The sequence below is a fragment of the Myiozetetes cayanensis genome, unplaced genomic scaffold (genome assembly GCF_022539395.1).
Source record: "Myiozetetes cayanensis isolate MyiCay16 unplaced genomic scaffold, myiCay2020 scf17, whole genome shotgun sequence".
Taxonomy (NCBI): domain Eukaryota; kingdom Metazoa; phylum Chordata; class Aves; order Passeriformes; family Tyrannidae; genus Myiozetetes; species Myiozetetes cayanensis.
The window spans coordinates 5,426,889-5,437,435 of NW_026087378.1; the positions used below are offsets into that span (position 1 = coordinate 5,426,889).

At 41.6% G+C, this 10,547-nt stretch overlaps 1 protein-coding gene across 1 annotated transcript; it reads left to right on the forward strand.

Annotated features, from left to right (window-relative positions):
• The first annotated feature begins 3,552 nt into the window (after positions 1–3,552).
• On the forward strand, positions 3,553–7,428 carry LOC126638417 (ovomucoid-like). Its single transcript, XM_050312284.1, has 4 exons — positions 3,553–3,610; positions 5,609–5,628; positions 6,748–6,875; positions 7,383–7,428. The coding sequence occupies exons 1-4, from the start codon at positions 3,556–3,558 to the stop codon at positions 7,426–7,428; spliced, it is 249 nt and encodes an 82-aa protein (XP_050168241.1). The 5' UTR covers positions 3,553–3,555.
• Positions 7,429–10,547: the final 3,119 nt, after the last annotated feature.

The window sequence follows — 10,547 nt, forward strand, 5'->3', positions numbered from 1 at the left end:
GCTTTGGGAAGCAGCTATTCCTAAGCAGATCTGAACACTTGTTTTCCAACGAACAACATGTGTTCCAAGTAGGTAAAATCAATCTATTGTGCTAATTTACTGTCTGTGCTGCTTTGTCAAATGTTAACTCATAAGGACAAATATGCCACAAAGTCCCTGAGCAGCTGCCTGCCAGCAACACTTGACATTCTCCTGTGGGAATCATAGAATCAGTTCCCTTGGAATTGACCACTGGAGGTCACCTGGTTCCCCACACCCCACACCCATCACTAGATTATGGCCAGTTCAGAACAGATCCATTTTTTAGTATCTCCAATGATCTCTGGATAACCTGTTCCTATTCTTGACTACTCTCATTGTGAAATTTGTTTTCCTCATATCTAATTAGAATTTCTCTTGGTGCAATTTGCACTGTTCTCTCTCTTCCTTTCACTGTGCATCTCCAAGAAGACTCTGGCTCCTGTCTTCTCTGCACGTCCTGAAAGCAGCTGAAAGCAACGAGACTTTACTCTCTTTCTCCAAACTGGGCAAACCACTTCTCTCAAGCTTTCCTAGCATGACACGTGCTTCATCCCTCTAAACACCTTGTTGGTCCTTCACTGGTTCTGATCCAGTATTTCGGTGCCTTTTTTGTGCCAGGGAGCCCAGAACTGTACCCAGAATGCCAGATGCAGCTTCATCAGTGCTGAACTTGATAATTACACTCTTACTAATACAGCCCAGCATGCTGAGCTGGACTTGTTCAGTACAGGGGCAAGCCATTGACTCACATCCAACTTCCACACCACGAAAACCGGACTCTTCCCAATATGCCATGGAAAGTTCTTGAACACAGCACTCTGATCTAAGGGAACCTTCAGTCTACCTGAGGATGACAGGCCTCAGGTTGTCAGACCAGCTCCATGTGAAGAGCTAGCAGGGCAAACAACAAGTTTAGACAAGAAAGATGCCTCAGATAAAGCATTTTTTCAGTCAAATGGTGACTATTTTCTCTAGCTGGCTGATGTGAGTTCTGCCCATTTTCAAAGCAAGGAATAGAGATCCAGAGGCTTTGGTCTACTTTTAAGCTGGAGTTGCAGTAAGTGTTCTGTGGCATTTTACTTTTCCCCAAGTTTCATTTTGGGATTCTGTGTAACACCTCACTGCAGAAAGTGAAACAGACTGTTGCTCTCTGAGTAGGGCATTTTTCTTCTCAAAGCTCTAAGACAGCTTTGATATTTCAAAACACAAAAATCTCCAGGATTTCAGCTGAGTCCCTGCTGTGAGCAAGCTGCTGTTTGCACACCCTGCAGTATGTCACAGCCTCTCATCACGACTATGTCCCTCCTACCTGAGTGGTCTGGGCAAGCCCTACAAAACTTAAGGTCCATTGTTCAAGAAACGAATCTTTATTTGATTCAAAAGCTCTAACCAATACACCTAAACATTACCAGAAAGAAAACATTCACCCCATGGCTTTCCCAATATGGGGCATAGAATAAGCATTAGGAATCCTTCCAATAGAAAGGTAACTTTCATACGCTAAGAAAAATCTCATTTGAAATCTGCCTCCCTTTTTGGTCCCTTCCCACCTCCAAGAGTCATCTCTTTCTGCACTAGTCTCAGAAAAGATTCCTACATCAACTTAGCAGACTTGAAGCAGATGTTTACACTCTTCTGCTGGAGGCGATGGGATGGATATTGAGGTTGCATCAGACAGGACACTCTGGAGCACTGTATTAGGGCAAGAGAGCATAACCAGAGTGGCAGATTTCCTCATTCCAGTGTCAAGGAACCGGCATGTTCTGTCAAGCTGCAGTTTTACAGTTTCAAGATTTCCTCAAGAGTCTTGTTTGTTCAAAACTATTCAGATTAGGAGTAACTTCCGGCTTGCTTTGGGTTTTGCTCTTGTTGCCTAATGTTGGTAATTGTCCACCAACCAATGAACATGTCCTGAATACTCTCCACAGAGTTTGTACATGCTCTTTGCCAGGCTCTTCAGAAAGGTTTTGGGCTCTCCAGTACAAAAATTTCACTGACAACCCAAAGCAGAAGAAACTAGACCAACTCCAGTGTAAACCACAGCCTGTCTCTTGTGATCTCAACTTCAAAGGAACATGCACAGATGTCCAAGTTAAGAAAAAAGGAAAATTAAATATTAAATCACTGAAGTAAAGGCATTGAATTACAGGACTCCAGCTCAAACCAGATCTTTACCTATGCTGGAACTTGAATTTGATGGCATTTATACTTTTCATCCCATGAAGTGATGAGAAATTAGCCATTTATTAATTAACTATAATCCTTAAAGACAAGATGATATTTATCCTTCTTGGAATGAATTAGTGGGCCCCAAAGTCTTTTTGACCTATTACAACCTTTTCTGTAAGAACTTTCAGTCCCCTCTCTCTTCCTGAAATTAGCACATATGGCCCCAGTTCCTTGCAATGAGGGAAGGTGATCACTGAAATATTGTGAGTTGTAGTGGTGTGCAGGGATCTTTCCTATTGAGACAATTTGCCCAACTACACTAAGACAAGACTGATTTTGGAGGGATGGGTTCAAACAAAACTATCAGCTCCACATTACTTTGAACTTCATGAAAATTAAGCCTCAGAACTGAGTGTCCCATTGTGATTCCCCCCTTGAGCTGTATTATAAAAGACAGAAAATGATGCCTGTGGATTAAGTCACTAACATGTTGGTATGCTGAATTTTTTGAAGAATCCCTCCTACTGTGCTGCAAATAGGAAAATAGGAGAAGAGGGGCAGGCAGAGGAATCTCCTCCATATCTCCATGACACCAGACCAGGCAGTAACTCAACAGGATGCCCAGTGGCTCTGAACTCATCCCTGCTCTTTGCCAGGCAGAGCGATGTGGTATCTTTGCTCTTTCTCTCACAGAGCATTGGTTCCAATCTCTGAAGTGGCAGAATTTTAAAGGAAGGAGAACACTGAAGGATTTTCTGGGCTTTTTGTGAAGTTTAGGGTGTTCAAATGAAACATTCTTTTCCAGAGCAGCCTAGAAGGGCTCAGTGCACAGCCATAGGAACCAGCATCACCTTTAAACAGAGTTCACAGGCAGCTCCAAAACATCAAGACAGCAGGAATTAAGGACTTCAACTCTACTGGGATGAATCTTTTGGAACACACCCAGCAACAATTATTTTTCCCCTGGGAATTGTGTTCATCTCTAAGAGTCAATAGGCAATAACAGACCAGCAATAAGTAACCACCTTACTGAGTCACTCCTTGGACTCGCTGATGGAGATAGAACAGTTAATTAGGCAAGGGGCTTAGCCAAGGAACAATACATCTGCTCTATCAACACAATCCACGCTGGGACACTCATGACCTTCACGTTGTACAGAAGACATTCTATTGACACTACATGGGCAACACCTTCTTCTAATTACGTTCTGTGTGAGGCGATTTCATCACCAGGGTTCCTGCTCCTTGTGCTCGTGTATATAAATATCTGCTCCCACAGACACATGGACACACACTGGAGCTAAACGTGCTGGAATACTTGAAGGACAGACTGGCTGTGAAACAGGCCAAGAACCCCTGTTTGCCATGAAGACAACAGGAGTCTTTGTGCTCCTCGCTCTGGCAGTCCTTTGCTTGGCAAGTGAGTAACCTCCTGTATTTCCTGCTATATTACAGCTCTGATGTCTAAAGACTGCAAGTTTCTCAGTGTATTGGGACAGAGAGCAATGGTTCCTAGACCTGGGTGGGATACAGAAAGTGAAATTTTAGGCTTGTGCTCCATTTATCAAACACTATTGTACCAGCTGTACAGCTGCCCATTTGAGTGGATGAAACCTCATCGTTGGTGGTGATGTGAATCAGAGCTGCATTCTGCACTGTGACTAAAAAGAACTGCAAAGCCTCAGAACTAGAGCTGTTTTTACCTACTTATTTCTAAATTTTATCTGAGAAGGGAGGTTGGAGCTGATGAGGTCCTTCTCCTGCCATGCAGGGGACAGTTGATTATGCACAGGACACATAATAAGGCTGTAAATCACCTCTTTATACTGTTAGCTTGCCAGGCTGCAGAGAGCTTTGAAGGGTAGATTGCTCTGGGATAAAATAGGGAGCTGGGAGGAATTTCTTGGTATTTTTATTTGTACTAAAACCTTGCAATAAAAGATATAGATATAAGTAAGTACATTTAAGATAACTGAGACAGTCCACATTTCTGCTAGAGTACAGATGCTCAAAAGCATTAAGAACATTAAAGAAGCAAAATAATTACAATATTAAACCCAAAATTATTAAACAAGTTAATATTTTTCTATTTTGGATAGGTCTGAAAAGGTTGCTTTGAAAATTGTCTCAAAATCAAAATACTTATGAACAACAATTTCAATGAAATTGCATGATTTGACAGAAACCATTCTTTCAGTGTTTCATTAACTGCAGAGAAATAAATAAATATTACTCCCATAAGAATTCCAGGAGATCTCTTCCTTGAACTTCCTAGTTTATTGTCTCCTTTAAAACTGTATGAATAACTACTTTTTGAGCTACATTTTTTTTGCATTCACTACCACATGCAGAGTGGCTATTAAGAGATTACTGGAGAAAAAATAACATCTTGACATGGAACACTATTCCTGACAGTTTTCTTTATGTTCAACAACTTTATTTGATGAGAAGATGTAAACATCTCCATGAAAGGAACTTCCAGTGGAAAGTTTAAGGGCTTTAAAGATCAGAAAAAGCCACATCTAGTCCAAAAGACAAGTGCTAGAGCTGTATTGCCATAACACATTTTCCTCCTGCTCCTGCTGCACAGAAGTCTCTGCCTGATAACTTTTACCCCTTGGAAGCCCCAGGATGATGATTACAGGACAGGAGAACAAATACATTCCTAAAGAAAGTAACAAATGTGTCACCGTAATGGAGACATGCCAGTGGCACTTGATTACTTTCTGGGAGGTGTAATTAGCACTGTTTTGAAGTAGCTCCTTGAAGCCCCACCTCAGAACAGGGTTCCATTCTATCAGATGCCATGTGTGTACAAAATAGGGGCCAATCAGTTTAGAGTCTGTATTGACCAGCAAATGAAATCACTTTTTAAAGTGGTATTATGATCAAAATTGGATTATCATTATTATACATATTTAATATTATAGTTTAATGAAGATATTATCCTCATTATTGACAGAAAATCAAAGCATAAAAGGAACACATGATTTTTGTACAACCACATGCAACTTTTTTTAGAAACTTTTTATAAACTTAGGAATTAAAACCCAGTCATGCTCAACAACCAGTTGATCCTGAACAGACTGGTCATTGAATACAATATTGACTTCTGGGGCTTCAATCTGTTTGTGGTGAAAGGGGGAACAATGGCTCCAGTCGCTCCTACAACAGAGGCTGTTCTAGCAGCTGACAGAGGTTTCTGAGGTAAATAATAGAATAATGTCCACGTGTTTAATAGGTTCTGACACCTGTGTCTTATTAAACACTGAAAAGCTCTGTCAGTATTTACTTTCAAGGACTTAGGAGACTTGGTGTTGCTGGAAGGGCTCAGACTAATGAAATCCTCCTTGTTTGAAACTGAGTGTTCATTAACTGTGGTTTTTATTTTATCCTTTGTGATTCTGTTTTATTGCAGATGCTGACAAAGAGAACGAGGTGAGTAATTTTCTTTATTTCTGGATAAAACTCTATATAGTTTGTAACAATATGAGGACAGAAAAAAAGCCCAGTGTTAAACTTTAATTAATTGCTAGCCATGTATTGAGATTTTAGTGAGAAATCCCTAACTCTGAGATATGTGGTTTTCATACAGTTGCCCTGACAACTTCCAAATGTTTTTACCTGTAATGTATTCTGGGTGAGAAATCTAGATTTTTTTAAATATTTATCTAATGATGACACTTTAAGTCTTTCTTAATGACTTTCAGGTCCTAAATCTGGCACTTGGAGGTTTTAATTTCTCTCTGGGTATGCTGGAGTCATCCTGGGGTCACCCTCTGAAAGAAATGAGACGCCAAGAAATAAAAATCCTTACTTGGATGAGCAGGGACAAGACCTTTCAGAGTCCAGTGATGAATAGTGGGGAAGGAAAATTCACCCACACACAGAGCTGGGCCCCCATTAACACAACTCAGGAGGATTTTCTTCATGGAAAGGGGTGTCAAACATTGGAAGGGGCTGCCCAGGGAGGTGGTGGAGTCCCCATTCCCTGGAGGTGTTCAAGAAACAACTGGACATTTGTAGTCCCATTTCCATGCCTAAGTCTGTAATGAATATAATCCCACAATCAGATGAGACCTCCAACAATTTCTTTTCATGCCAATACTTAAATAGGACTTTAATTTCACCTGGTCAGAACCTTCCCCCAGTGTAAAAAGCATCAAGAGCTGATACTGTGCAATAAAGAGAGAGAAAGCCTTAAGAAGTAATCTCACCTGAATTCACTGACCATTGCAATCAGCTAGAAAAAAACACTAACCCTCAACTTCTTTGTAGCTATATTTTTTCCAGTGACTGTAATGCTATTCAGATGGAGAGCACAGTCCTTAAAGGTGCTCAGTTTGTCACAGGCAGCATCACACACATCTCTGTGATAAGGAACATTCTTTTTTTGAGGCTTAGGCTCAGCTAATACAGATGGCAAAGCCTCATCAACTGCGCTGCTCTGGAGCAGCTGACAAACATGTCCAAAAATGTCATGTATTCATTATTTCTGTGGGTGGATGGAGAATGTGAGAAAGATGGATTCAAAGAAAAATGACACTCTATTTACAGGTGGACTGCAGTGAATACAGGAGGTTAGAGAGAGGAAGACCCATTTACTGCGAAAGGCTCTATCAACCCTTCTGCGGCTCTGATGGAAAAACATATAACAACAAGTGTTCTTTCTGCAAAGCAGTCCTGTAAGTACAACTCTTCCTAATTGCTCCTGAATTAGCCAAAGTCTGAGGTTAGCTGAATTATCTGGGATTTCCATTCCACCTAAGTCCTATCATTTTTTTTTTCCAGGGTTGCTACTTCTCTGTTCCTTTGCTTAATCTATTCAGATTAATTGCTTCTCCCTCCAGTAAGGTCCAACTGGTCTAAGCAAATGACCTTGGTATTTGTGTGAGCAACTTCCTATTGTAGAAGTTGGACAGTAAGGAGAAGAGTCCAATCAGCAACACAGGCCTAACCTGGTACCTGGACCTACCTTGGGTCATACAATTCAAAAGTGGTACTGGAAACACCTAGCTTTTTATGGATAAAATATATAATTTTCAAAGGAAAGTTGTTCACAGATCAATGCCCTCACGTCTGCTACAAATGTTTATAGTGTCTTCTCTGTTAGCAAAGGGCTTCAGAGAGATTTCAGTGCATGCTGTTGAGCTTTCTATCTGCAATACGGATGTTCTTCCCTTCCTTTGCAGGAGAAGTAGAGGTGCCTTACACGTGAAGCAAGCAGGGGTCTGCTGAAGGAGCTCTGCATGCCAGAAGAGTGCTGAGAACAGCGTCCCCCTGCCCCACTACAGTCTCTTAATTGGATTTCATTCATCTTGCCTGTTCTGATGGTGGCAAACAAAGCATAAAGTCAGTTTTCCGCCTGTGTTCTCTCATTTGCTGCTTTGCTCCACTCCAGAGTGTTGGGATTGACACTTCTGTCCTCCCTGAAAAGCACTTCCTTGGGATTCTCAGGAGCATTCCTGTTCCTGTAGCAGGAAAGTTGGTTTTAAATGAGCCCTTCATTATGTATTGGTCTACACAGTTAAAGTTCAAATCTTCTGACAATGCCACCTGATCTGAGTGGACACAAGTCAGTGCAGGCTTTTCCCCTTGTTGATAAAGTGTTTTCTTCCATTTATCCAGAAATTTTAGCAGATACTTTTCCCCAAAGGTTTCAGCTTTCTTAGGAAGTGCTTTGATTCTTCCAGTTTTGTAGCTAAATTTTAAATGCTTGTTTTTCCTTTATCTTTGTGCAATTCTGATTAGTTTATGTTGTTTAGCATGTTTATTAAAATAAACTTTAACTCTTTTGCTTTTGTCCATGGTGAACTTTCTAGAGAATAAGTTTATTGCATCCATTAGTAACAGTATTTCCCAAGTTACAGAAAACTATTGTGGAGCAGGGACTAAGTCCAGAAGTAAAAAATCAAAGCCTGGAAGACAAAAGTTGTATTCCACTAGATGGCCTCATGTTACTGGAATTTACCCTTCAATATGGTTCTTTTTTTCCTTTAAATGAATCAAATCTGGTACACTGTAAGACTGTATAAGCTTCAGAGCAGTTATCTCTGTTAAATCCTGTCATTTAAATGTGATCGTTCCTGGTTCTCTTCACTTCTGATAAGTTGGTGGCTTTTAGACCTAAAGAAGTTTCTGTTCTACCTTACATCCTTATTTTCTTCATTATTAAGCCAGTTTGTGTCTTTTACACTTGAATAGTTGGTCATGGGAATGCATTTTTCCAAAATTAAAACTGATGAATGACTGACTTCACCGGGCTTACACAGGAGAAAAATTTTGGAACTGCTGGACATAGAATAAACCCATCCATATCATGAATTCTGTTTATATGGAATCCAGGTCCCAGCAATCAGGCAGCAGGAATGCAAATGAGAAAGGTAATACTGTAAAAGTTTCTCATAGCTCAGGCTTGTGGCTCTGGACACAACCTAAAGAGGTTCTTACAACAGGTTATCTTGACTGAAAAAATGATAAAAATAAGAAAAGAAAGATCAAATTGAGAAAACAAAGGCAAACTCTGGGGCTTTCATCATCATGTCAGAATGTCCAGCAGACAATTTGTGAATATTTTCTGCCCTCTAGCTTGGCCTGTCACAGCCTAAGTGGATGTTCATACCCTCTGCTTTAGTATGTTGAGATATTTAACTGATTGTGCTTGTAGGACCAAACCAAAGACACAAAATTTCTTATGCACATCTTCCAGAACAATTCAAGAAACTGTAACTCAGAGGTCTAAACCACACTTCTGGGACTCTAATTTGTTTCTGACAATTTCTGATGTGAAATTATCTCAGACAAGAGCAGCTGGAGAGCAAGGCTTTCCCACACTGAGTGCTTTTTATGAGCTCCTGCTGGCCCATAGCTGCAGATAATGAGAAGCAGCTTCTGCCACATACCAGAGCAAAGAACACCATTTGCAAATTGCTGCAAATGACAGCTGAAAAAATGCTGAAGTGGCTGGACAATCTGGACAGTCAGGTTTGTGTGATGGAGCAACGACAGGGAAATATGGGGAAGGAAAAATGTACGTAGTTTGAGTGAGCTGATGAAACAGGCTCGTGTCCTGTTTGCTAGAAAATAAAATAGAGGGAGCCAGATATTGGTGTTGAATGGAAAATAGAACAGATCTTGCACTCACGGAGGATTAGAGTTTTCAAAACTCTGCACCAAAAAGGTACTTATATATCATTGATGTATCCGTATATATGACGTATATATCTGATGTATTTATATGTGGAGGACAAGAAAGGGTTTTCACAGTAAGGTTTTAAAAATTTTTTGTTTTCCCTTCTAAGACAAGAGGTAATGAAATACAGGCCTGAAAATCAGATATAGTTGAATTCCTAAAAAAGAAAATGCCAGTGCTGTAATAAATTTGGCTGGGATTAAACCATGAAACCTTCCTTACTTGTGCTAATGCACCTAATGACTTTTGGTCTTTTGGACTCAGACCTGAACAAATTTAACAAATTGATAATAGACCCATAAAATGCTCAAATACACTTTGGCAAAGGCAACTATCAGGGCTCCTGGGGCTTCAGGTAATGTATCACAAGATATTAGAGAGTGACCAAAGGAGGGACATGAGGATGGTGAAGGGTCTGGAGGGGCCATCAAGGAGTGGCTGAGGATGCTTGGCTTGTTCTGGGAGGATACTGAGATCAGACCTCACTGGGGTCTGCAGCTTTCCCATGAGGGGCAGCTCCAACCTCTGCTCTGTGTGAGCTGTGACAGGACCCCAGGGAACAGCTGGAGCTGTGTCAGGGGAGGGTTAGGTTGGATATAAGGAGAAGGTTCTTCCCCACTGAACAGGCTCCCCAGGGCAGTGGTCTCAGCCCCAAGGCTGACAGAGCTCGAGGAGCGTTTGGACAACACTTTCAGGGACAGGGTGGGATTGTTGGGGTGTCCTGTGCAGGACCAGGAGCTGGACTTGGATGATTACAGAATTCCAGAAAGGTTTGGGTTGAAGGGACCTTAAAGCCCATCCCACTCCACCCTGGTCATAACCAAGGACACCTCCCACTAGACAAGGTTGCTCAGAGCTCCATTCCCTGTGGTTCTTGTGGGTCCCTCCAAACTCACGACATACTGTGATTCTACAACAGCGGTTTGGAATATAATTTTTATAAATAACATTCCTCTGTGTGTGTGTGTGTGTGTGTGTGTGTGCTTGCAAACTCCTTTAACCCACAGCACGCCAAGGGCACAGCGCCACTCGCGGGCGCTCCTGCTGCCGTGCCACAACTCCCCGCTAAGCTCTCGGGGTTTCATTAGCTCCTCTCAGGACGCCCAGCCCGTGTCCCCGAGGCCCAGCCGGCGTTCACCGCCCTCAGGGCTCAGCCACCCCCGCC

Excerpts from the sequence above, each read along its gene's own strand:
- LOC126638417 (XM_050312284.1), top strand. The coding sequence starts at position 3,556 with ATGAAGACAACAGGAGTCTTTGTGCTCCTCGCTCTGGCAGTCCTTTGC. Across the intron at positions 3,611-5,608 it reads GGCAGTCCTTTGCTTGGCAA|ATGCTGACAAAGAGAACGAG; the intron begins GTGAGTAACCTC and ends GTTTTATTGCAG. Across the intron at positions 6,876-7,382 it reads TCTTTCTGCAAAGCAGTCCT|GAGAAGTAGAGGTGCCTTAC; the intron begins GTAAGTACAACT and ends CTTCCTTTGCAG.